General features: G+C 50.4%; 3 protein-coding genes across 9 annotated transcripts; 1 reads left to right on the forward strand and 2 right to left on the reverse strand.

Annotated features, from left to right (window-relative positions):
* Window positions 1-3359: 3359 nt before the first annotated feature.
* On the reverse strand, window positions 3360-4042 carry CDC26 (cell division cycle 26). 2 transcript variants are annotated; one of them, XM_068914968.1, is made up of 3 exons: window positions 3948-4042; window positions 3832-3917; window positions 3360-3673 (listed from the first exon to the last, which is right to left on the reverse strand). In XM_068914968.1, the coding sequence occupies exons 2-3, from the start codon at window positions 3910-3912 to the stop codon at window positions 3500-3502; spliced, it is 255 nt and encodes an 84-aa protein (XP_068771069.1). In that variant the 5' UTR covers window positions 3913-3917; window positions 3948-4042; the 3' UTR covers window positions 3360-3499. The 2 variants fall into 2 exon arrangements, with proteins under 2 accessions (XP_068771069.1, XP_068771068.1); XM_068914967.1 differs by having other exon boundaries at window positions 3832-4030.
* Window positions 4043-4087: 45 nt separating this feature from the next.
* Window positions 4088-12428, forward strand: PRPF4 (pre-mRNA splicing tri-snRNP complex factor PRPF4). Of its 2 annotated transcripts, none has more exons than XM_068914406.1 (14): window positions 4088-4453; window positions 5215-5392; window positions 5549-5735; window positions 5962-6049; window positions 6864-6943; window positions 7212-7305; window positions 7572-7666; window positions 7993-8051; window positions 8687-8810; window positions 10162-10251; window positions 11334-11456; window positions 11609-11716; window positions 11805-11923; window positions 12134-12428. In XM_068914406.1, the coding sequence occupies exons 1-14, from the start codon at window positions 4382-4384 to the stop codon at window positions 12325-12327; spliced, it is 1611 nt and encodes a 536-aa protein (XP_068770507.1). In that variant the 5' UTR covers window positions 4088-4381; the 3' UTR covers window positions 12328-12428. The 2 variants fall into 2 exon arrangements, with proteins under 2 accessions (XP_068770507.1, XP_068770508.1); XM_068914407.1 differs by having other exon boundaries at window positions 4134-4453; window positions 6870-6943.
* Window positions 12429-13576: 1148 nt separating this feature from the next.
* WDR31 (WD repeat domain 31) lies at window positions 13577-25717 on the reverse strand. 5 transcript variants are annotated; one of them, XM_068914408.1, is made up of 11 exons: window positions 25374-25471; window positions 23631-23767; window positions 22320-22449; window positions 20960-21034; window positions 17811-17955; window positions 17623-17723; window positions 16965-17032; window positions 16670-16811; window positions 16131-16293; window positions 15576-15756; window positions 14995-15209 (listed from the first exon to the last, which is right to left on the reverse strand). In XM_068914408.1, the coding sequence occupies exons 2-11, from the start codon at window positions 23675-23677 to the stop codon at window positions 15128-15130; spliced, it is 1134 nt and encodes a 377-aa protein (XP_068770509.1). In that variant the 5' UTR covers window positions 23678-23767; window positions 25374-25471; the 3' UTR covers window positions 14995-15127. The 5 variants fall into 5 exon arrangements, with proteins under 5 accessions (XP_068770512.1, XP_068770511.1, XP_068770510.1 ...); XM_068914411.1 differs by lacking the exons at window positions 15576-15756; window positions 25374-25471 and adding an exon at window positions 25650-25717 and having other exon boundaries at window positions 13577-15209; XM_068914410.1 differs by lacking the exon at window positions 15576-15756 and having other exon boundaries at window positions 13577-15209.
* Between the last annotated feature and the right edge of the window lie 9 nt (window positions 25718-25726).

The raw sequence follows: 25726 nt of genomic DNA on the forward strand, positions 1-25726 counted from the left end.
CTCCAGCCCCTTTTCCCTTGCACTACTCTCCTGTGCCTGTTGTGACAAAGCGAGTGTGCAGCAGGGGCTAAGTGTCCACCTTCCTGTGGTTGGGGATTAGAATAAGGAGCAGCATCTTCTGAGCCCATGGCTGGCCCTGAGCAATAACTCCTGAAACTGCTAGAATGGGAGTGCTGGAAATTAGTAATGCGTAAGTAGCTGTTTGTTTCTGTTTATTTAAATTTTGCTGAGTGTGGCCAAGGCTGAGATGGAAAAAGGAACTAGTGCCTGCCTGATCTGCTTTCCAGTACAGAGGGAGAGGTCAAAAGACAAAATTTGGGGCAGATGTGATAATAAACCCACTTGGTCGTGGGAGATGTCTATATACAGCAAGGAATACTGAAGCTCCCCTCACCCCGCCCCAGAGTTTTATTCCAGGTTGCAGTCATCCACACAGGAGAAACAGGGGTTTGGGTTGTTTTTTGTTTCCATAAACAACCAAAGGGTGTCTGGAACTTCCTGCTGTTGCTCCTAAAATGTTTCCCTGTCGGATTTAGGCCATGCTGGGGATGCCTGCATAGCAGGGCAGTCCCTCATAATTTCACATGGTGTGAGACGGGAAAACCAGCTCTGTTCTAGTCAACATTGTCACTTCTTCCAATCTGAAGAATGGTTTGAAGAGGTTTAAGTTTTGTACATTTCTCCAGCCTGACCTGAAATTTGATGCCTCATACAAGGCTATAGCATGAAGTCAGCAAGTCAAGTTTAGAGCACAGGAGTCCTAAAACATAACTCGGAGGCAAAAATATTTCTTACATTTAGAAATCAACCATCACTTTTTTGCATATGCCCAGGGCTGTGATCAGTAACTGCTAGGTAGGTACAGCCCCTTCAAGGAAGCTATACTGAATGTTTGATTTTAGGAACACGTGTCAGGTGGATTATAAAGAGCAGCATGAGCAAAAACAGTAGCCGAGGTTTCACATGCCCTGGAAAGGAAGGCATGCCCTGTGAACTCAGGCAACGTGAGTTTGGACTGTGGGCTGAAGTCAGAGAAGGAATTGGAGTTGTTTCACTGAAATTAGCTTCTAAAGAGATTCAGTCTTCTTTTGTGCTGGAAAGCAGGAGACTAAACTGAGCATAACATGTCAGAACGGGCTTTTCTTTTTTTATGAAAAATTCAATTAGACACCACTGGGAGGAGAAAATAAGGGAAAATTTGGCACTGCAACAGAGAGGAATGGGTTTTGAGGAACTGGAGTTTCGAGACAGGATTGGGAGACTGCAGTGAGATGATCACTGAAAAGGGTGAAAGGTGCGCGTGTTGAACTACAAGGTGAGCATTTCCCTGGAGGAGGAACAGAAGCAGCTAGAAGGGCCGAAAGCGTGATGCAAATAAAACGTCAAAACTAAAACCTCAGAAATTACAGCATGTGACCTCCCTGGACGGCATGGAGAGAGGGTGCTCCTCCATTTCCAAACATGACAACACTCCCTTCTTTCCACAGGGAAAGGTTGTACAGTGGATGGCAGAAGCAATTAGGGAGGCAAATAGATACTGAAAAATATCAATACCAATAAAGAGCATTCTTTGCCCCTTTCCTTATCCCTGTGTAGGAATAACTGTCACTGCCCAATCTTTGCTCGTGAGCAAACTTTTAAGCACAATAAAAACTTTCCCCTAGCCCTACTATTATGCAAGTCCTACAGTTGCATAAAAAGAGAGTCTGAGGGGAATGTGCCAGCATCTCTGCACAACCTTCCAGTCCGCTTCTCCCTTACCAGTGCTTACAGTCCCCATGTCTCTTTTTTTAACATGGCCAACGCTATCACTGAAGTGGATCGTCCTGAACCCGTCCAGGTTTTGATTACAGCTCTGGTACTGCTCAGTTCTATCACATTCATGCTTCTGCCAGGTTTCTCCAGCCAATACTCCGAAGTCAATACATGCACAAATAAAACAGCTGCCATGCATGCGAGTAACTCTCAATAAATACCATAGAGTCAAAGTTGCACTGTGTGTACTTGAATTCATTAGGCTCGGTTACAGAAGATGGGAGCGTTGCCAAATTCACAGGGCCAAGGGCTCCACAGTTCAATCTTTAGCACTGTATTAAAAAGATTGTCAAGGAATTTGCATACAGTTTGTCAACCTGGGATATCAACTCAAGACTGTCTGAAGTAGGTAAACAGCAAGGCTGGACTGGAGAATAAACAGCAGGGAGAAAAACAGCAGGGACTGAGTGGTAGTAGGTTGTGGAATATCCTCTCAAGGGAGATGCCTGGAACTTTGTCACTTGAGACATTGGAAATATAACTGGTTACTGCACTAGAAGATGGTAAAAAAACAATCCCCTACAGGAGTAGGGAAAACTTCCCATTCCATCTTTAAGTCCCATGTGGATGTTTTGATACAGGCACTGCGGCTTGGCAGCCTGCTCTGCCTCCTTCCCCAGGCTGGAGGGAACAGAGAATCTTTTAAACACTGACAGCATTGACTCCTTCAGTTTTTTATTTTGCTTCCTTTAGGTTGGCTGGCTACACGCTAGACTCCTCCTCAGGGCACTACATTATCTTACTTTTTAATTTTGTACCCATCTAACTGACAGGGGTACCAGTCACAGCTATAAATTAAGGTACTTGCTAGTCTGTCACTATCAGAAATGAATCCATGTTTGCATGTGACACTGTCTATAAGGGGATGTGTGGTAACCTTTGATCCAAGCAACAAACACCTCTCGCTACATAGCGATGCAGCTAGCACGACCCACTCGCCAGGTCTGAATGGAGGGGAAGGAAATAAATTTAAAGGAAAAAAAATGCTTAATCAGAAACTATGGAATACTGTTCAATTTCCACGTGCCTAGCGTGTTCTGCTGCGTTTCATTCAAAGGAAAAAATCCACACCCTGGCTGTGCCACTGGCTGTAAAGCAGCTCTACAGCCATCTGTGAAACATGTTCGGGACTAGTCCATTTTAACAGCCATGGCGGGCTTCCTTCCTGGCCTTCTCAGAAGAAGATAGAGCGGTGTCTGTGAGAAGTTTTGCCAGTTGGACCCCGATCCATGACACCCAGTATCTTTATTCACCCAGAGCTGTAAAACACTAATTAGATACTCTGCAGCACCCTTCCTCATGGCAGGGAGGTCACAGTCTTGTAGAGCTGACGGTTTCAATGAATACATCCCGCTGGCTCAGTTTTTAAGATAACTAAATCAAAAGATCCCCAAAACCTCTTTCCGCAGAGGCAGCGTTTTACCCCCTCAGCGTAACAGGGCACCTGCTCAGTCCCCGGTTCTCGCACACGCGAAGCAAACGTTGGTCTCGGCGCCTCCAACCCCCGCTCTCCACCGCCAGCGAAAGCAGCTCGCACGCTTAAAAAAAAAAAAAAACATATTTATTTAAAACAAAATAGTTAGCCAGGGGCCATTCACAGGCTGGTTAAGGAGGAAAATTAAAAAAAAAAAATCAAGAAAATCCCCAAAATAACAAGAAAAACCGGTCCAGGGCTCCGCCGGCCCTAGAACTCGAAGGTGCCGAAGTGGGCGGCGCGGCCGCCGGCCTTGGGCTGCGGCTTGTAGCCGATGCGCTCGCCGATGATCTGCTCCCGGCTCTTGTGCTCGGCGCCCAGCGCCAGGGCGGCCTCCTCGCCGGCCGCCGCCACCTCCGCCTCCTCCCGCTGCTTCTTGCGGCTCTGCAGGGCAAACGGCGCCGCCTCAGAGCCCGGCCGCTCCCGGCAGGCGGCGGGGGACGCGCCGGGCCCCGGTACCGGCGCCGCGCGCTGCGGGGCGGCCCCGGGCCCGCCTCAGGCCGCGCCCCCCCGCCCGCCGCCGCGCCCGGCCCCGCTCGCACCTCCAGGTCCTTCCGGATGCTCTCGAACTCCTCGATATCGTCCAGCTTCAGCTCCAGCCGCGTCGGCTTCCGCCGCAGCATCGCTCGCCGCCGCCGCCGCCGCCAGCGCCGCCTCAGCCGCCGCCGCCCGGCTTCAGCCGCCGCCACCGGCAAGGAGCGAGAACGCACCCCGCCGCGCCGTTTGCCACACCTCCCGACCTGCCCCGCGCTCCCCGCCCGTCGGGGGCCACACCTCCCGGCATGCCCCGCGCTCCCCGCCCGTCGGGGGCCACACCTCCCGGCGTGCCTTGCGCTCCTCGCCCACTGGAGGCCACATCTCCCGGCATGCCTTGCGCTCCTCGCCCACTGGTGGTCATACCTCCCGGCACGCCCCGCGCTCCCCGCCAGCTGGGAGTGGGGCGTACCTCCCGGCATGCATCGCGCTCGCCGTTCACTCCGCCGCGTACTCAGGCTCCCACCTCCCGACACGCGCCGCGCGGCGCCCCGGAAGTGACTGTGGGGTGCCGGGGCGGCAGGGCGCGGAGCGGCGGGTGTCCCGGTGCCGGCCGCTATGGCTTCTTCGCGGGCTCCGGTGGCGCGCGGCGGCGCGCGGCCCCCCGCGCGGGCTCCCGCTCCCCCCGAGGTGCGTGTCCAGCCGGGCCGGGGCCGGGGCCGGGGCCGAGCGGAGGAGCGGGCCTGGCCCGCCGCCTTCCGCCCGCCTGCGCGCCGGAGACCCGAAAGGGGGAGCGGGGGGCAGCGGGGCGGTTTGCGTGGCGGGGGAGGCCCCGGTGTCGGGGACGCAGCGAGCGGCGGCGCGGCGGAGACTCGAGTGCCGTCAGCGACACCTGAGCCCTCGAAAGGGGTCGTGACCAGACTGTTGATGTTTTTTCGCAGATTTTTGAAGAATCCTGTAATTTTCTTGAAAAGTGCTTTCAGGCTTCTGTCCTGCGAGTAAAGGAGGGTTTTTTTTGGTAATGTTACATCTCCCGCTTTTCAGCGGGGGCATTGAGAGGTGGCATTCAACATCTCATGCCTCTTCTAGAAGTTCTTCAGCAAGATTGGGAAGAGCTTCATGTTTTTAAAAAAAAAAAAATAGGAGAGAGAGAGAGAGAGACTTAAAAACTATGCCCAAGCAGACACTAAAAAAATAGAAAAAGATGCAAATCTAATTTAAGCAAGTCTATTGAACATGTCGTTTAACTTTTGATTTTTTGCACTTGAGGGGCATAGCCTTACTGTTCTAAATTAGCATCTCGTGCACAGCTTCAGGGTCTTTTCATGATGTCCTTACTAGCTTTCTCTGGCAGAGCAGTGCTTTCTCGCACAGCCAAGCCATTCACCGAATGTCTTCTATTCAGCTAAAACACACTGAAGAAGTCTTAATGTTCTGCCTCTATTTTCTAGGTCGCAAAGAGCAAGGCCTCAGAGGAGAGCGATGCTCCTCCACCCAAAAGAGCCCACATCTTTTATGGCAGTTTGGAAGAGAAGGAAAGAGAGCGTCTTGCAAAAGGAGAGTCAGGCCTGCTGGGAAAAGAGGGCGTGAAGGCTGCAATTGAGGCTGGCAACATTAACATAAGCAGTGGTGAGAATGTTTAACCCTGTCACCTTTTGATTCTCGCTCTTGATTTTGACATATTCATAAGTCTCTCTGTTTGGGCTTGAGCATAATTTAAAATCAAGAACGAGACACCTTTGTCCAGCTGCCGTTTTCAATTTAACGGCTTCACTTTTGGTTTAGGTGAGGTCTTTGATCTCGAAGACCATATGAGCGAGCGTCAGGCCGAAGTCTTAGCCGAGTTTGAGCGCAGGAAGAGAGCCCGGCAAATCAACGTTTCCACTGACGACTCTGAAGTGAAAGCCTGCTTACGAGCCCTTGGGGAGCCCATCACGCTCTTTGGAGAAGGTCCTGCAGAAAGGAGAGAGAGGTGCTGTGCCCAGTCTTGCGTGTTGCTAACTGTTAACACTCAGCTCTACCCCATTTGTCAAATTCCTGAAATATTTCTTGTAGTTTGGGTGTAATGAACGCTGCTAGTCAGTGATGCTTCTTTATGATGTAGCAAGAATAATGGGGGTGAGGGGGAGAACAGAAGACAATGGTCAGACTATCTGACAGCTCACTGAGTGAATGTGATTTAATGTGTTTCTTTTCAGATTACGAAATATCCTTTCAGTGGTTGGCACAGATGCCTTGAAAAAGAGTAGGAAAGATGATGACAAGTCTAAAAAATCCAAAGAAGAGGTAATATTCTCTCTTTTTCTCTCTCCTTATTTATTTATTTATTTATTTTGGAGGGGTTGCTGCTAGCTCTTAATGTGGCGGGGAATATGTATAAAAAGTTTTTAGATACCTTATTTAGACGGTCTACAATAGATCCAGTGCTTTTGGTTTCAGTCAGACTGACAGTGAGGGTTGCAATGTATTTAAATCAAGAGAATTAAGTCCAGGTTGTACTTCAGACCAAATTACATGTTGCATATGGCGTATAAACCAGGAGACTGAGCATTGGAACTGTTACTTAGTAAATCCTTTATTGCTGATCATCATCTTACTCAGGAGGAAAAAAACTATGTTCCTGCCACTACATCTAGTTCTGTCTTTGATTCTTCTTTCTTTCTGCCTCTCTTTTCTGAGTCTGGTTTTTTCCTTATGATTTTGGAGGGTTGCTATAAGGAGTAAGTACAATTTCTGCAGCTCCAGGCTTTCTTTTTATTCCTCCCTTTTCCACATATCCAGTAAAATCATCAGCAGTAAATGGTCAAGTGAAATATAAGATTGTGTTCAAGCAGAATACACCTGTGGGGCATGGCAGTACACCAGGATCTCATTTGTAGGACAGAGAACTTGACTTGTCTGTGTTAAATCTCTTTTTTGAGGACTTATATTTATGCAGAATACCCCATTCAGCCCCTTAAGACAAAGGCCTTAAGACAGCAAGCTTTAAGAGAAGGTGCTGCGGTGGCAGTTATGTACGAAGAGGAGTTATCTAAGATGACTGAATGGAAGAACTCTTATCACATTAGCTTTTTCTTTAGTTTTGTTCTTTTTCTCTAAGTATCAGCAAACCTGGTACCACGAAGGACCACGCAGTCTGAAGACAGCTAGGCTGTGGCTTGCTAACTACTCGCTCCCCAGGTAAGGAAAAACAAAATACATGAAAAAGAGAGAGATGCAGGCTTCTGTCAAATCTAACCATTAATCCCACTATGGGTAATGCCAGAAACTTGAGATCAAGAGAACAGGGAACCCCTGCTGGTAGACAAACCCAGTGAGGTTAGAGTTTAAGTTCTTAGTAACTGCACTGGCATTAGCCCAATTTTAAGAAAGGCAGAGGAGAGGCCTGTTTCCAGCAGCAGGCCGGGGGAAACGTAGGGACTTGTTGCTCTAATTTTGCTTTGCACAGGGCAGTGAAGCGGCTAGAAGAAGCCCGGCTGCTCAAAGAGATTCCAGAGGCAACCAGAACATCACAGAGACAGGAGCTACACAAATCCCTGAGGGTAGGTTTGGCATCTGCTCAGCTTTGTTTCTTGACAAAAGAGATCAGAAAGAGGTCAGGTGCTAGCTTAGATCAGTCAGAGTGGCTCCGTCCCCCTCCTGCATGGAGTTGGAGTGGCTCTGGGGCAGCTCTTCCCTTTGTGTAAGTAACTTTCCAAAGACCTCTGTCTCCTCCTTCGTACACTTACCTATTTCATCTCACTTCTTGGCCAAGGCTTTTTCTACCTCGGTAGTACTTATTTGCCATTGTCTTTGTATTTGTTTTCAGTCCTTGAATAACTTCTGCAGTCAGATTGGAGATGATCGGCCGCTGTCCTACTGCCATTTCAGCCCCAATTCCAAATTCCTAGCTACTGCCTGTTGGTAAGTGTTCTTTTTAAAGCCCTCGCTTTAGAAAAGGGGGGTGGAACGTGACAGGAATGAAGAAGAGGGATGTTACTGGAGGTCTGTGAAACCTGAGAGTTCAGAAGTGCTCTTTGTTCCTACTCTGAACTCTGTCTTCACCCTGTTTTAAAGATTTGCAGGGATTCGAATCTGAGTCCGCTTGTCCCTGTGGCTGGTAGCTCCAAGTGTGCTGGTATTATAGCCGCTGCAGAAATCCCCAGTGTGGTTCTGCAGCTCTGTGTGTGATCTGTTCTTTGAGGTTCCTGTTCCTGTCTGCACTAACTCGAATTTCTTGTGTTCAACAGGAGTGGGCTGTGCAAGCTCTGGTCTGTGCCTGACTGCAACCTTGTTCATACCTTACGAGGTAGAGAGCATTTCACTGAAACTCTTTGCTTAGTTCTTTTGTTCCTCTCTGGGCTGAATTCTGCGTTGCTTTGTGACTCAGAAGACTATTCTAACAAGAGCATCGCTCAGGCTTATGAGGCGTGGGTGCGTGTCCTATAATCCAGAGGAAGTCCTGGCCTTTCCCTTTGAGATGAGGAAAGTCCTAAGCTTGTTGTTCTGCTTCTGAATGATGCTTTCTGTTTTGTTTGTTTCAAAACTCGGGTTTAGTTGCTTTGAGTCAAATATCCGCGTTCTTGGCCAGGTCACTTGAGAACACCAGTGAAGTTCCTTGCACAGTGGTCGCAACTTTGACTAAATACAAGCATGAGGGAAAAATCTATTCATTCATGCATGTAATTTTTCATCTCACTTTGCTTTGAGAATTACAAGCCTTGACTTTTGATAGTCTAAGTGGGTGCTACTGGAATTGCGGTTTAGCTTTTGGCAGTACAGATACGTCTGGCAGTCAGAACACAACTTCACCCAACGTAGGAGGACGCTATGGAAGTGTTCTTTGGTCCTTGACAGTAACAGTAACAAAAGTGCTGCTTTTCTGAAGGATTAGCCAAGATCTCATAGTAAATGGTATTTTTTTACTCTTTCCTTTCTTTTGAGGACATAACACCAACGTAGGAGCAATAGTCTTCCATCCCAAAGCCACTGTCTCCTTAGACAAGAAAGATGTTAACCTGGCCTCGTGTGCGGCTGATGGTTCTGTCAAACTTTGGAGCCTTGAAAGGTTAGAATGATACTGGACATGCAGTGCTGCAGCATTGTTGCTTGGGGTTTGTTTTGTTTTTTTAGACATCAGAAACTTGCCATCCTCCCGCAAATGTCACGTCATCTTGTAGTTTTATCAGAGCAATTCCTGGCCTCAGCATATGCCACCTTTTTCAGCAGGAAAAGAGATCAATCTGATTAAGGGAATCAAGGTGAAGAGAAACTGTCTGGAAAGAATCAAGTCAGAATTCCTGCTGAGCATTGGCAAACTGCTTTGGGCAATGGATGGAAAATTCAGAGGTTGTTTCATTCAAACCTTTCATCTGGCAGGAAGTTCCCCATCTTTGGAATCAAGGAATGAACTTTTGTCATTGCTTGGGCTATTAGAAAACACGAGTATTTACAGAGGGATGGACTAAATATATAATGATGCACAAAAGGTTCATCCCGTAATAAAAATGAGCGGCCCTGTGTCATTGCATAGTGTTAGCTTGTTTTGGAAGCTGGGCAGCGTTTACCTCCAGCCTGAGAAAAAGACAGTGGCATAGATAGCAAGCTCTAGCATCTGCATGTTTGAAAAACAGAGCCCTGCAATGTACCTGAGGAAACTCTTGAGATCCTCTGGTTGTAATCCTTAGCCCAGAGGCATTGTTTCTAAGGTTTTTGGCCTGGGAGAAGCACACCTGTGCCAGACAGATGCTTATTGGTCTCATGTGACCATGTCACCTTAATTGGCCAGTTAGAAAGAAACTCTAGATGCTGTTCAGATTTTCTACTAAAGGCTTCTGAGCTGGTGCATGTAATTGTGGTAGAACAAATATTCATCCTAGCCTGCCTGCCAGGGATATAGCCTTGAGAATAGAGGGGTTTGCTATAGTTTGGGATGTGTTCTGTGTAATCACAGTAAAGCTCCCTACCCTGCAGTCTGTGTTTTGTTTCTGCTGTTACCATTATTAAATAAAGTGGTGCCTGGGATTCCTGACAGAGGTCAGGGTCACTTTCTGCAAGGCACTGCACACAAGGTAGATCTTGCTGCTCAGAGCTCACAGTTGGTTGAGAATGATATGACTGGGCTGTTGACGTTTAAATTGCTAACTGCCTGAAAATAATGAGGGCCTTGTTAATTTTTATAACATAATTATCCCAGGAGAGCTTTATAACAGGACGTGAGTGTGGATAAAGGGGTTTCACTTCGAGCTTTAGCTGTGTGAACAGACAGCATTACATACCCTTGGTAGTCAAAACTTTGGCTTTCCTGTCTTGTATGTATTTAAGTATCAGCTGGTTTACTGTGACTGTAATGACTGCAAAGGCCTGGTTAGCACCAGCCACCCTGGCCAGTGTCCAATGACTTGGTTTCTGTTTTTCAGTGATGAGCCAGTGGCAGATATTGAAGGTCACGCCATGAGAGTGGCACGTGTGATGTGGCACCCATCTGGAAGGTTCCTGGGCACTACCTGGTATGGGGATTTGGTTATTTGCTTTAAGACGTTACCATTAGCTGTCTAGCTGGTGAACTGATAGGCATCGCTGCCTGTCTGCAGGGGGGTCCACAATGGGCAACAGTCGGCCATTCTTGACAACAGCTTAACCTAGTCTGGGCCATTGCAATGTCAGAAACAGCAAGTCATTGGGAATCCTGTGGGACCTCCTTTCTCTGCTCCTGATACGAGACCCTGTTGGTCTCCAGCTGGAAGTAAAATGTCCACGGAGTTAATGAACCAACCTGTTCTTCCCCTTGGAGATTTCCAGCTGCCAAAGGAGCAGCCCTCTGACTGCCACTGACTAGCGAGTGAGTGTAGGACAGGTGATGCGGTGAGTGGGTCAGTGGTATGGGACAGATGTCAACACTGATGGGGGAGACACAGTGGAGCCACTGTGCTCCGCTGAAGCTGAGCAACGCATAGATGATCTGAAACGCTGGCTCCAGAAGCAGAAATGGATGCTACTGCTAAGTGGATTTCGATGAGATACCCACATTCTTATTTGCAGTTAAGGATGGTGATTCTTATAAATTATATTGTTCCATTCTGTTCTCTCTTCCTTCAATTTCAGTTCTAAGGGCTTTACAAAATTCACAGAAGCACTATCTACTCTTGTGTTAATTGTCCTGTGTCTGTAGCTGGCACTTTGTATGGCTTTCTTGAGGTCAGCTGGGCACAGCAGTAGCAGCTTGGAAGGGAAAGGCATCAGAACAGGCCACGTGTGCTTGTCATACAGTGTCTCTTAGCCTGCCCGCAGACAGTGCCACCCGTTGCGTGATCTCTTTGAGGTGGCAAGATGCCATGTTTGTGTGAAACTAGAGAAGCTCCCAGGTCTCCGAGGGACATGCTGAGGGGTGTAGTGCTGAGGATTTCTGAGTTTTCAGAGTGGACTGGGTCATTCCTGGCCATGTCTTCCTACACAGCAGACCAAATTTTGGACCAACCCATATAAACGTGCTGACAGCTGTTACGTGTGTGTCCAGTTCAAGCAGGATTATAAGGTTAGATTGGAGATCCGGAAAAATGCATTTAGTTGGATAAATGCCTTGTTTTTACAGCTATGATCACTCATGGCGCTTGTGGGACTTAGAAGCTCAGGAAGAGATCCTCCATCAGGAGGGACACAGCAAAGGGGTCTACGACATTGCCTTTCACACAGATGGGTCTCTTGCTGGGACTGGGTGAGTTCTTTGGTCTGAAGACTGTACGTGAAACATTACCAAGGTTTTGTGGACTGACTCCGAGCACCCCAGTGATTGTGGTGGTGAGGCTGAGCGTGTCCTGACAGTTGCTGAAGTCTGTGATGAGCAATGAATGAGTTCTCTCTTCACAGCGGGCTGGATGCTTTTGGCCGGGTGTGGGACTTGCGCACAGGACGCTGCATCATGTTTCTAGAAGGCCACCTGAAGGAGATCTATGGGGTTAACTTCTCCCCAAACGGGTAAGGAAGGAGCTTGCATGTTTTATGTGGAAGCTCTGAGTACAAACACCGTCTTCCATGAATATGTCCTTCCTCGACCCTTTGGCAGATACCACATTGCAACTGGCAGCGGTGACAATACTTGCAAAGTATGGGACCTCCGTCAGAGGAAGTGCATCTACACCATTCCTGCCCATCAGAACCTGGTGACCGGGGTGAAGTTTGAACGTAAGCATCTCCTCTCCCGTGTTCCTTATCCCTGCTTTTCCTGAGCTGAGATGGCAGGGGATGGGCAGTACATAGAAGAGTTTTTAGTGTTGATATGCATGGGGGCAGCTCAAACGCATCTTCTGGGCCTGTTCTTGTTTAACAGTAGAAGGTTTTTCACTTTTTTATTTGCAAATCTTACTTCTCCCTTTTTCTCATCCTCAATTGCAGCCAATCACGGTAACTTCCTGCTCACAGGCGCTTATGATAACACCGCAAAGATCTGGACTCACCCTGGCTGGTCCCCTTTGAAAACACTGGCTGGTCATGAGGGGAAGGTGATGGGACTGGATATCTCCCTCGATGGCCAACTGATAGCGACATGTTCATATGACAGAACCTTCAAGCTGTGGACAGCAGAATAGCTCAGAGTTGCTGATGAACTGGAACTGAGATGTTAATGGTTTTGAACTCGGACATTTTTGTTTTTTTATATTAAAGGAAAAAAAGGAATCGGCTATCGTAACATGCTGTAGTCACTGGCTGGTCTTGGTTTCCTGGTTGAGGTGGTTTTGAAGCATCTGTGTGTGCCAGGGTTTGGTTGGAATCAAAGCCTGGGTGATGTTTTCACACTTTTTAGAACTTTCTTTTTACACTCTGGACATTGTTCCCCTGCTATAATTTGGAGATGAACCATCTACGCACGTGCATCACCTTGCCTCCAAGCCAGTCTCCCAGATTTTCTCCAGTCTATTTTTAAACATTTGTAGATAGCCATGTAACTCTTCAAGTATAGTGTGTTGAACAGCCTCTAGTAACATCCTTCTTACCTTCTGTTTACCAGGAGCCTGTGGTAGAAGTCTGTGGCTTCAGACTTGATACTGGCTGTCAAGAGTTACAGGAAAATGGTACCCTCGTTCTCCTACATCTGTAAAGTTGGCCTCTGAAAGTGGAAGACTGTATCCCCTTTGTATTTACTCACAGTAGATTTTAGAGGCCAGGGCATTTTTTTTAAAAAAAACTTTTCATGAAGCGTCTCAGACTATCTTATACCCTAGCTCTTGGAGCTGTCTCAAGAATTAGATGTTTCAAATTCATGTAGGTGTCTCCTGTTGTAGTTGTTGCTGTGCCTCACCTGAGGTAATACAGAGCAGGCTATTTCACTGTAAGATTTTCTTGTTCTAACTTGCACTGTGAGGAACTTTCTCTTTTGTTGTTTAGACTTTAAATTGAAGTTTTGCAAATGTGACATTCTGAAAAATCAAAACGTGTTCTGAATATGCATCCTAGCTTCTGGGTTTGACTAAGGGATGGAGACATTACAGGTACTTCACAATTCACACAGTTCTCTATCTGCTATCTTAAAAAGTCTTCAGGAGAAAAGAGAAAATTTTCCTTTGGTCACCTGGAAAGCAGCTGTCCATCTTCCTTGGGAAGATGGAACACAGTTCTGTTTTCAACCCTTGACTTAATGCATTTGGGGATCGTGTTGTTCTAAGAAAAAAAAAAACCCACCGGCGAGTTGATAGTCTGCTTTGCTGCAGTATCATTGCATCCCCCCTTCTCACAGAGGGGTGTGGGTTTCTCCTCCCTTCCAGAAAAATGCTGGCATCTGCTGCATGCCACCTTTTAGTTATTCCCAAGGAAACTGTAGATATGGGACAAGAGGCCAGTGAATAACAAAAGTATTTAATTGCAATCTCCTCTTGTGTAATAAGCCTAGATACTCAAGCTACCTGCTCACAAGCCAGTTTAGTAGCTCCTGAGGGCTCTACTAAAATTTATTTTGCTGCCTGAAGATCCATCTCTGAGCAATGAGTATTTGGTCAGTGCTATTGTAAATGAGCTTACTCTGCACAGCCCAGGCTGACCTCACTCGGCTGAGGGTGTGGAGCTGCACGGCCCAGCCTGCCTGCTGCGAAGTCATCCCCACACCAGCTAGGCTGGAGCCTGAGAGCTGCCGTTTCACCAGCCTGAGGTGTGACTGTGCTTTCTGGCTCTCCTGAGGCCCCTCTGTATCGCGGTGTAATGATTCCCTCCGGTGTCCGGGTGCGGCTGGGATGGCCCGTGGCACCGATGCTCATCAGGTTCCTCCTGTGTGATTCTGGCTGGGGCTGGGAGGCTTTGTGGGGTGCAGAGCAAGGCCTCTGGGAGAAGGGCAGGACCCTGAGAGTGTGGAACCTGGCAGATTGTAACAGCTACTGCTCGTTCTCCAGCAGCGTGACCCAGGAGCCCTGCTGCGGGGCTGGAGGTAGCCTTCCTAGCTGTCCAGAGCGGGGAGAGCTCCCTTACTTAGCTCTCATGCAAGAGGTTGGGCACTCTGGGCTGTGCCTGGTAGTCACTGTGGCTGTTCCCAAAGCGCGCTGCAGTGCGTGGGGCTTTGAGGTCTCCCTGGGCAAGGGAGGTCCGCTAGGCAGGCTAGAAGGCTGGGGCATTTCTCAGCAGGTTGTGTTCACGGGTCAACCCAGGCCGAGCAGTCACCCAGCAGGCTCCCGTGCAGGACAGCAGAGAGCCAGAAATGAGAGCCAGGGGGTTGCAGAGAGCCTGCTGCTTCGTAGCGCAGCGCTCTGCTTTGAACCTGAGCGCTCTCGGTCCCTTGATGTGTAAGGACGTAGATTATTTGTCTCCTGCAGGCCTCTGAGGCCACCATGCCCTGAGCGGGCTCCGGCTGACGTAGCCTCAGGGACGCAGAGCAGCGACGCTGGTTTAACCAGATTCAGGGCTCCCTGCTTTCTCCTCGCGCTGATAGCTTAAGTCCAAGGCTGCTTTCTCCTCCCATCAAAAACACGCTGTCGGTAGAGCGGGGCAGCAGCGCTCCGACGAGGGGGGCGCCTCCGAGAACCGCGGCGCGGGGCAGCACGCGCAGCCCTCCTTCCCTAAGCGGTGGCGCGCGCAGCTGGCCTGCGTGGACGTTTTGTCACTAAAACACAACGTGGCTGTTTCGGCAGTGAGGACTGGGCCTGAAGGCGCCTACGATTTGGCTTGCCCTCTAACCAGTTCTAGTTGCTTTCCAGGAGCTACAAAACGAAATGAAGAAACTCCTGCCGCCCCAGCCGGCGGGCCCCGTTGCTGCTCTGCGGGTGCCGGCGGGCGGCGGGACGGGCTCGACAAAGCTGCTCCGAGCGAGCCAGCCTCCGGCGGAAAGGTCGCCGCCGTCAGAACGCTGCCACCTCCTCCAGCTCCAGGGCCGGGCGGCTGCTCAGCCGGAGTAAGCGAACGCCCGCGTTAAAACCGGCGCAGAGCAGGGTGGAGGCGTCGCAGGCGGCCAGCGGGCCCGCTCCTTCGAGGTACAGAGTGGCCAGGCAGGCTGCGGAGGGAACGGAGCCGGCGCTCAGGGCGGGCAGCTCTGTCGGCCGTCGCCGCGTTCGAGCCCAGCGATGCCTGCTGGCCGCAGGGGAAAAACCAGGCGGGAGGCACGTTTTTGAACCTCGCTCCAGAAGGACGCTCCCGACGGTCGAGGCCGGGCGGCGTCAGGCGAACGCCAGGCTCGGCGTCAGGCGAACGCCAGGCTCGCCGCCAGCTCTGCCGGCCCGCGGCGCCCCAGCCTGCGGTCAGGCTCGGCCCCTCCCCAGGGGCAGGCAGACAGACAGACAGACAGACAGACAGAGCCCCGCTGGGCAGAGCCATTCCCCATGAGCTTATTCCATCCCCCCCCGCCCCCCGCATTGCTTACGGTTCAGGAAAACTCTTCTTAAGGGACGTGCCGTTTCGGTAACAAGCCGAGAGGGAGCCAGACACAAGGTCTGCAGAGCCGCGTGAGCCCTTCTGCTCACGCCTGTTAATAACGGATGCCGAGAGGGCGCTTGTGCAAAGCTGCTGGCCCCACGCCGCGCTGGACAGGGACATGCAGGCACCTGCGTTGCATTGAGGCTTTCGCCCTTCAAGCAGCGCCTGCATTACGGCTGGCAGCTGTGACGGTCACCCGGCCGTGACCAGCTGCTTGCCAGCCCCGGGGCGGCTCAGCACCCAGCGGCACCGGGGTGAAAGAGCACGTAAGGAAAGCAGAAAGTAAAAGAGGAGCAGGCTTCTATCATCAGCCTATTTTAAACAAGCCCATTTGAAGCAGTGCTCCAGGGCACATCTCCATCCCTGCCCCGTGGCTGGATTCGAGTAAAAACCCGGAGATTACAGGCTCCGTTGCACCCATCACCGCAGGGAGACAGAGACCAAGGAAGCGGTTGCGGCAGCCCAGGGTGACAGCCGCTCGGTGGGCAGCTCCCTCCCCTACCTCCGCTCTCTTGGTCCCAGATCTTCACTTTGCGGTCGTACGAGGACGTGGCAATGACAGGGGCCGGCGCCAGGCCCCGGGGAAGGAAGACACACGAGGCTGTGGTTTGGAGATGCCCTCTGTACTCGCGCACTTGGCTCCTCGTCTGCCGCAGGTCCCACAGCTGCAAGGCAACGGGCAGCGTTTAGAGTCCAGGCAACCTCTGGGCTCTGTCATCGTCACTTGATGACACAGCTGTTTTACAAGGAAAGCAAGTTTTTTTTTTGTTTACAGAGTGCCCTGAGAGAGGGGGGAACATCTGCTATTACAGAAGACTCATGAAAAGGAGAGACCAGAAGAAACTGAGGAGCTCGACCAGGAGCCTCAGGCCCAGCTGTGATACCGGTGTGAAGCCAAACCAGCGCCACGAGCAGCCCCTCTGGGCACTGATCTGCTGCGCGCCATGGAGATCAGAGAAAACAGAAAAAGCAGAAAAGAAAAAAAAAAACAGAAAAAGCAGAAAAGCAGATAACGCAGGAATCGCTGCCCGGCGAACTCACGGTTGCTTCACAGCCCTCCCCAGCGAAGCCGCCGCTGCTGCTGACGCAGTAGCGCCCGTCCTGGCTCACATCGCAGCACGTCTGAATGTGCCGCTTGCCCAGGAACGTATGTGCCACCTGCAGCTCCCGGCTATCCCAGATCCTGAAAGCACAGGAGCGGGGAAGGGGGGCTCTGACACGCTACTGCAACGATGGGCACAGCCCCCTTTCCCAGACTGACCACTCTTCTTCCATGATCTCTTGGCATATTTCCCAAGCTGTAACTCCCTCTTCAGTGGCCGCCGGTAAGATTTACCTGATCGTTTTATCCTCTGAGGCCTGGATGACGTAAGGCTCCCCGGGAACCCAGCACAGATGTGTCACCTGCGGAGGGGAAGGGATGAGCAGGCAGCCCGGGCTGACGTCTGCCTGTAACACAGAACCACGGAGCTCCCCTGTCCTTGCTCTCCTTGCGCTGCGTATTGAGCAAGAAATGTTGGATAGTTTTGGTTTTTTTCCCCCGTTTCCCATCAGTGCTGCTCCCCTACTGGGAGCGACAGGTTCAGTCCCACGTGGTTATCAGCAGGCAGGGAGGCACCAACGCTGAACGGGACCCAGCACCGTGGAAACACGGGCACCCAAAGACACTCACAACTCTGCCGCTGAGCTGACGCAAAAGGGCATGCAGACCCTACCACAAAACGCACTTCCTGACGGCTCTGCTCAGCACTGGGCGTTAATAAATTGCCGTATGTGTCTCAGTATCTTTGTGCTAGGGGGGTTTGTTTTCCTGGAAAAGAGGGTAAGCAGCCTCAAGTTCAAATCTCCACAAGTGCAAAGGCACCTGTGCAGCGCATCTTGGGCTCAGCGTAGCGCCAAGCTCCGGCAGATCCTCTTTGCACAGTTTTACACGCGGATCGACCGAGCAGGCAGAGAGTTGCCTTTATAGGACGAAGGGAACCAGCGGCTCCTACCAGATTCCTGGAGATACCAGCTCTGCACAGGCGCTCTCCAGTCTCTACGTCCCACTTGCAAACGGTGTTGTCTCGTGAACCTGTGCACAGGTGGGAGGCATCTGCAACCACAAGTCAATGTCCAAAAATTGTAAAGAAAAATTGTAAAGAAATCACCATTTGGGGAACAGGAGTCAGTTATTCCTCACCTGGGCTCACGGCTAGTCCAGTAACGACCAGGTCGTGTCCTGGGAAATGCTGCCTTGGTTCTGAAGTCCCGTGAAGCTCCCACATCATCGCAGTCTTGTCACGGGATGCGCTGAAGACTCTCTTTGAGTCAAGGGCACAGGTGACCTGCCCAGGACAAGATGGGAGACGTACCTCAGACTTCCTGCTCAAGTCAGCAGCGTGTGGGGAAAGCACGGCACTCCTGCTGCCGTGTCAAAGCTCCAGGCGTGCATAAATGAGACCAGAGGAGAGCCTGACCCTCAAAATGCCTTTTTTATGTTTCGTTTTGGGTCAGGAGCAATAACGATACCGCAAGGTTGGAATAACAATGCTGAAATGGCAAGATCGAGTCCCTCTTGCTCTGAATGCCAAGCTCCAGGGTCTTCCTGATTCCCTTCCCCTTAAAAGGGAATTTTTTCAAAGGGAGGTTAGCCCGCCAGTGTGATTTGCTATGATGTCCCTCCTCACCCTGAAATGGTGCCTTCATCAGACCTGTGGTGCACCATCAAACCTGTACAGACCTGTCACTATTTGGACTTCCTGCACAGACAATAGCGCTGAGACAGCTAGATCCAGTAAGAGCTATGAAAGAAAAAGCCCTCAACGTCTCCACTTGCCCTCAGGTATGCCCCAACCGGAGACAGACTGGAGAACATGTTGGCAATAGCCTGTGAAAACCTAAAAGAAATGCAGCATGAAGAACAGAGGCAGTCTAATAAAGCAGCCCACGTGAGGACATCTGAACCTGGAGAGGTTTCTGCCCTCGTAGTTCAGCTCACTGGCTGTGGCTTTATGAAGCAACACAAAAGCTTAACCCAAGTGATTTATCTGCTCTCAAGCAGGCAAGAAAAGGCAGCTCCTGGTTCAGCTTGGCACTTGAAGAGGGGACAGTGATGATGAACCTGAGGGGGCCTGAGGACCTGGTGAACAAATGGCTGAGACCCATCCTGTTTGTCTAAAGGGGATGATTCTTTCGTACGGCGCTCAGGTAGATGAATACTAGATCCCAGTCCGGTGCCAACCTCGTGAGTGGGACTGATGAGCAAGGAAGACTAAATAAATACGCACCAGCTCTCAGTTTCACAGGTGCAAATTCAACCCCTGGGAGAGCGGCAAGAGAACCGTTTTCACCATTTGCCTCAGTGTTTCCCACTTGCGAGGGGTGTCCTTGGGCTGACCACCAGCCAGAGGTTAATGGACTGTACCCTATGGCCTCATGAACTACTTGGTACTCTGCTGAATGCACTTAGCTGTAGACAAGGCTAGGAATTGCATCGGTAGCGGCTGACAACCGTTCTCCTGTCATTACGAAGTTTGGCTCCTACCGTCAATCCCACCAAACGTGCTGCTGGCCAGCTGAGAGGCAGTGCCTAGGATATGTCATGCTGAACTGCCAGAAAGGCCCTCTGCAGACAAGGTGGAAAGGAAGAGGGACGTGCTGTCCCAGGTCTCAAGGGCGCTTCCTCCGAAACTTTGCTGCCTCAGCCCCACCACTGCCAGGGTCCACCAAAAATGATCTGGAGAGAGGCCAGTGATAAAGCTTGCATGACGCTCAGGCCACGTTACCTGTCTTGCATGGCACAACCGACACTCCTGCATGGGGCATTAGCTCCCAAGCAGATGCAACACGAGCAGGCACGTGAGCTGGACAGTCCCAGGAGATGGGTGAAGAGCACTACATGCCAAAGTTAAGCCACAAGCTATTTTCAGAGAGGAAAGTAGTGAAGCACCAAGAATGAATTCCCAGGTCCAAAAGGTGCTGTGGAGTTGCAGAGAGATCACAGCAATGACACACTGAGCAATAAGCTCATCACCAAGAAAAAACCTGACTCGTGGCGATCCTCAGTCTGCTGCGTCCTCACCCAAATCCCAGCCCCGCCAGGTTTGGGACCTGACCGACTCACTGCTGCTGCCTCAGGCTGCCCCTCGCCTCGCAGTCCAGTATTTGAGCTGGGCAGCTTTCTCCTACTCAAGGAAGGAGTCTCCTGGGGAGGACAGGGAAGGAAAGAAAGCAAAGAAAACAGATTTTCTGCTCTCGGTTCTAGCGCCTGTTTGGGAGCTGCAGTCACCATGAAATTCTCACTCCAACAAATCACATCGACTCCTCTCTGCAGGAAGGATACCTGTACGCATAGCAACTATGAGGAGACGGGGCATGGAGTTATTTTTCAGAGCTGCCTGCTTTTATATATGAGAAGTCTACATACTCTCAACGTGCACAAATTGAGGCTTTTAAAGGCAAAAAAATGGCCAAAGTTTAAACATACTCTCCCAAGAATAATAAAAAAAAATCATATTCCTGATGCAAAGGCACCTTGCTGCCAAGTGCGAAATCCTGCTCTGCAGCCCACATGTGCTAGAGCTTCCTGAAAGAAAACACTAGAATCAACTTAAGGTTGCAAAATCTCCCCATCCTGTTCTCAGAAACCATTAACATTACAGGAAAAACTTCCCCAAAAATCAGATAAACCCAGATAAAATTACTCTGAGCAGTGGGATGAATGAAGTGTGAAGTCTGAATCTGTGTCACCGAAGTTCTCCTTCCTAGCACAATGTTCCCTTCCTCCCTTCAACATCCCACCGTACAAAGGACAACCGGGGCTGTTCCCAGCCAGGAGGTGCACCGGCCACGCCATGTGTAGCACGTACCCACCGTAGCATGTTTGTTCTCAGGGCAGTATATTTGGGTTTGCAATCAGGATGTCAACTGGAAGATTAAGGCCCCACTCTCCCTGTGCATGGCTGTTCTTTTGTGTTCAAGTCTACGAGACAGAGACGTGAAGAAAGGTGAACATCATCCCTGAATCAAAAACTTGACCGAGCAATTTATCCTGACTTCCTGCCATGCAGCCTCTCGAGTAGAAAGATGAGCATGTGTCCAAGCTTCCTGGAGCCCTGTTTGATCTGGACACAACCACTTGGTGCTTCTTTTCCGGGCAAAGGATCAGTTGGGACCCTGGGGAAAAACTAGCGAGTTCTGATACTGAGATAAGCCCTATGGCTTTCCTTCTGACTGAACAAGGTCAAGCCCTCTGTGGATGACAAACTATTGCTCCATTTTTCCTGTTTTCCCAGTTTCTGACAGGTACGGTTGGGAGACCCCAACTGTACTCAAACAGCTGGCGCTTACCTTGGTGATCTCACGTTCGTGTCCAACAAACCGCCTGAGTACAGCTCCGGATGTCCAATTACATACAACCACGCTCTGCAGAGAGAGCCAGTGAAAGGAATCAGCAGCAGCTGGAGAATGGGCCAAAGAGGGCTTTCACATTTTTCCTAAGAGACAGTTTGGAGCTGTTGACAAAGAGCACTTGGTAGCAACATGCTCCATTGAATTAGCAGGACATACATCCTGACCTATTCAAAACCTGAAAGTTTCTTTTTCCTTAATAAGAGGATTTTCTAAAGCAAAAAGATACCACCCAGCATTTCTCTAGGGCTGGATTTACTCTTCTGAGCCCCACTGACAATACAATAATATCACATTAATGCTGAAAAGAGCATTTAGCCTTTAGAATAAGTGCTGATTCTTAATTTATATACAGTCTTGGTTTATACTATACTGAGCTTGAGGAGGTTCAGAGTCTCTTGGTTTTGAGATCCTACAGCAAATACAGCTTCTCTTTAGAGCTCATCTCTTGTACGTAACATAAGGGCCAGTTCACTGATTCTAGGGGCGATGAAAGCGTCTGATGTGATCTGACCTCTGGGGAAGGTTATCAAATTACCCAGGAGACTTGGGCCTGGCTGGAAGAGATGCTGGAGGAGCTCTTAATTCAAAACCATCAAAAGATGCTGTATCTACCACTTAAGAGACTTAAAGACACAATTTATCTATGAAAGCAACAAAGCCAAGCCTGATCCTGAAAATGCTTTTATGCCACAGCAACCATGACTGCCTAAGACATCTTTCCATTGTAGCTGCTCTATCACCTGTATCACATTGCTCCCGCACTCCCACTTCCGCAGATTGCCCTCTTTTCCCTGATCTGTAACGCCAGCTCTTATCTCACAATGTAAGAAAAACAACCCCAGATGTTCTCTTCTGCGCACAGAGGTCTCCTTGCTTGATCACTGATGGCTCCTCATTCAGTCTTTGTGCACCCACTGTTTGCTCCCTGCCTCACGCTACGGCTGAAATGGGATTATCATTCTAGATCTGTTCCGGGGTCACGCATTAATTCCCCAAGGTGAACTTACTGGATACAAATCCACTTGTCTGGTTTTGAATTTTTGATTGGGCTCAAACTCTGGGAGATGGAGGGACTTTCACACCCGACACTGCGATTCGATGTGTGTCCTCACACTTCGAGCTCATCTCCTCTTTCTAAATCCAGGAAAATCACTGCTGATGTTATCATTCATGGAAATGTTTAAAAGTCACATTTGAGCCATTAACCTCCTTTTCCTAGCCTCCCTGGCAAAACACTCCAGAAATATCTTCTTGTCTTTCACTGTACTGTGTCCCCTGTGGTGGACGTGCACCTTACCTTATCCTTTCCTCCAGACACGCAGAGGTCTGGTTTGAGAGCAGCCACAGAAGTGACTGCGTCGGCATGCACTGGGCTGTACTGCTGAACACCTCTAACAGGCCCCGTCTTCTCTGCAGAGCCATCAGCCCTGCAGCAGGGAGAGAAACAGTGGCAGGAGCTGCAGCACATTTTATGGCCAAGTTAAGGTGACTTTCCCCACTTAGACTGATGTTTAGAAGACAACAGCGTTAGTGAACTAGAGAACAATAACATCTGATTTTGGAAAGCCAAAGGTAAGCTATGCATAGACAAATGTGTCTCTGGACTAGGTGAGATAGAGGAAGCAGATTCCACCTCTTGAGTTGCTAAATATTTAGGTGTTTACTTACTCCATGCCAGTGCAAAGAGCAGAAAAAAGTGGCATTTCAATCTCCCTGGATTGCATACATCAATGGCGTTCAAGCCTGGCTACCGTCCTGGCTGGTACCACAACTTTGCTCTTTGAAACTAGCTTTGCCAAAAGACTCCTAGCATCACTGCTGCCGCTCTGTGCTCTCAGCTCCTCTCCAGGCAGAGATCACCCTTTTTGCTCCAAATACCTAATTATGGATGCTGCAGGTCTGAGAGATGCCCTCCTGCCTGCTGGGGTGGGGGAAGCTGGAAATAAAACTATACCTTAAATTCCAGAGCAAACGTCCTTGTGGACTTGCTAGCAATTTATTGTGGGCCGACTGCCTCCTCCCACTGGCTGGATCCCTCTTTTCTCCCAGCTAATGCCCATACAGTTGTGACACAGCAAAATTATCAATATTCAACCTGCACTGCCAGGATTCAAGTGCGTGCTCTCCTGCTCAGTGGCTGACACCGGCTTATCAGGCAGTCCACAGCACACCGGACACAGGACACTTGCTCTGGCAAAGGAGCCATTTTCACAGAAAACACTGAACTAGGATCCGCGTTGTGCTGCTCCCCTTGCTGGAGAAAGTTATGACAGTCTCTCAAGAGGCAGTGAAGCAGTTGGGATATTTTGGCCGAACAGCCACCCCTGGCGTTTTGAGCGCGCAGATTGCTCTGAATAAGCAATCACAGAGCACTCGCGCTTACATGCTCGGCCGCTCCTGGGAGCTACCCATGGATTTCAGACCCCCAAGGAGCTGAGCAGATTTCAGAAGCAGGGGTCAAAGGCGCAAACCGGATTCATACATTCATTAATACCAACTTAAAACAGAGACTTGCTATATTCTCTATTGCTATATTCTCTATTCATTTGCAGTTCTCTATTCACTCCTAAGGTTGGTTTATTAAGATATGCTCATCCGGGGCTTTTACCTGTATTTGGAGGTGTGGAGGTTGGTTTTGCTCTGCAGTTTCCCCATAGCGCTGCCAAAGCGTACGGCTCCAGCTCCAGCGAGCGGCGTCGGGCATCACAGCGCCAGCAGCTCGGGCGCTCGCTGCTCCAACGTGACCTGGGGGTTAGGAGACACAACGTTACTGGGAATGCAGAGACACTTCTGACCGTCACACACCCAGGATAAGGTGCTGATAACATGGCATTGACATTTTAACCTCATTTAGAATCAGAGAACAAAAAATCAGAGGAAGGGACACCTGGCGGTCTGTAGGCAAAAGCCCTGCTTAGAGCAGGACCAGCTTCAAAACTGAGGTTACTGAGCCGTCTGCCTGCAAGCTGACCGACTTTAAATGACTTTGACAGATCTAAAAAACATTAGGTTCTTAGGTGTTTCATGGAAATCAGCAAGTGAGTCAAGAAGAGAGACCCCCGAGCTGAGAGCCCACGGAGGCTGATGCTCTTCGACCAGCGGACACAAGGCTGGGGGATATTTCCGACCACCATGGTCTTAGTTTCCCTGTTCCCTGGAGATCCCAATTTCCAGACTGGCTGATGCAAACAACTTCAGACTTCAGTTTGTATAGCTGACTGTAGCTTTAGACCTAGATAACTTCAGCCCCTGGCAGCCTGAACTCAACTCGTTCAGCCTGACGAGTTGAGCCTCACTGCTCCCGAGGGCTTAATGCAGCCTGACGATAAAGCCTCAGCTGGTCTTAGCTTAGGCCAAGTAACGGTTTGGGAACAGCAGCTTCCACGTCCAGACTCCAGCCCCACGTCCAGGCTAAACAAGACCATCTTGCTAAATCTCTTCGCAGATGCATCGAGTCTCCCACCCGCTGCTGCGGGTCACAGGCTGGGCAGAAAGCAGAGAGCCGTCCCCACGTTCACGAAATCAGTCCGCCTCGTGCGCGACGCCGACCCCACCTCAGTAAAGACACCCACCACGGCGGCAGCAGACAAAGGGGGGCCATTGGCAACAAGCTAGTTTCAATGACGGGGAGTTGCCGTGTAAAGTAATTGGATTCCTTTTAGCTCGAGACACACTAATTGGATTGAATTCAGTCCGTACGAGACGTACGTTACCATTCCCATCTTCCGGACTTGTAGTTTTTTGCTAATAAAAATCAGGGGAAAAAAAAATCAAGTTGCTGCTTCTAGCAAAGGAAAAAAAGTGCTTCAAGTCCCTGCTCACAAAATCTTGAAAACCAAACGCTGGAAGCAACAAGGGAGAGGTGCCAGTTTTACACCAAACGTTCCCTTTCTAATTTTACCCTGACAGCCCTTGTGATTAGCAATTAGCAATACCTAGCTAATCTCTGCTCGCTCCATCCACGAGTCTGCGCGTTCAAAAGCTACGAAGGAAAACGAATCTCTCGGCTCAGGGCCAGTGCTAGTCTGCTGAAGTGCTTCTTTCAATCAGACTGAGAGGGAGTTTGCAAATCGTTTCAGCACACTGGGAACAAACGTGGTTTTTCTTTCACAGTAGTACGCGCAAGACCTCGATCCCCCAGGATTTCCCAAAGGCAAAGCTAAACCTTTCCTTACAGCAAAGACAAAGGCCAGAAATTTAATCTGTTTAAAGAAAATCTTTTTATCCTGCAGCAGCCTTCTTGCTGGGCTCCGCAGGGCTGCGACTGCTGCAACCACGGCCCCGGCCTCGCTGCCGCCTTCTGCCCAGAGATACCGCTCGGAAATCCCGAGGGCTTAATGCAGTCACCTACCTGGTTTCCCCTTCAAGCGCTCCTTATCGAAGGCAGCTGTGCCCTTGAGAGCATCATTTTGGAAAGCACGGGTCAGACCCGCGGAAGGCAGCGAGGGCCAGCGCGGCCAGGCCGTGGGAGGGGGCGCGACCCCCACGCGCGGCCTCGCCGGCTCGCCCAGCCACGGCCCCCGGCTGCAGCCCCGCAGGTGGGATACGGGGCGGTCCCCACCGCCCGGCGCTGCCCCAGCACCGCACCGCACGGGGCCGGGTCGCGCCGCCGCCGCCGCGCACTCACCGTGGCCCGGGCAGGCGGCCGGGGCAGGGCCAGCGCGTCGCCGCCCGGCAGCAGCTCCGCGGGGCCGCGCCCGCCCC

Source organism: Struthio camelus, chromosome 20 (genome assembly GCF_040807025.1).
Source record: "Struthio camelus isolate bStrCam1 chromosome 20, bStrCam1.hap1, whole genome shotgun sequence".
Lineage (NCBI taxonomy): Eukaryota > Metazoa > Chordata > Aves > Struthioniformes > Struthionidae > Struthio > Struthio camelus.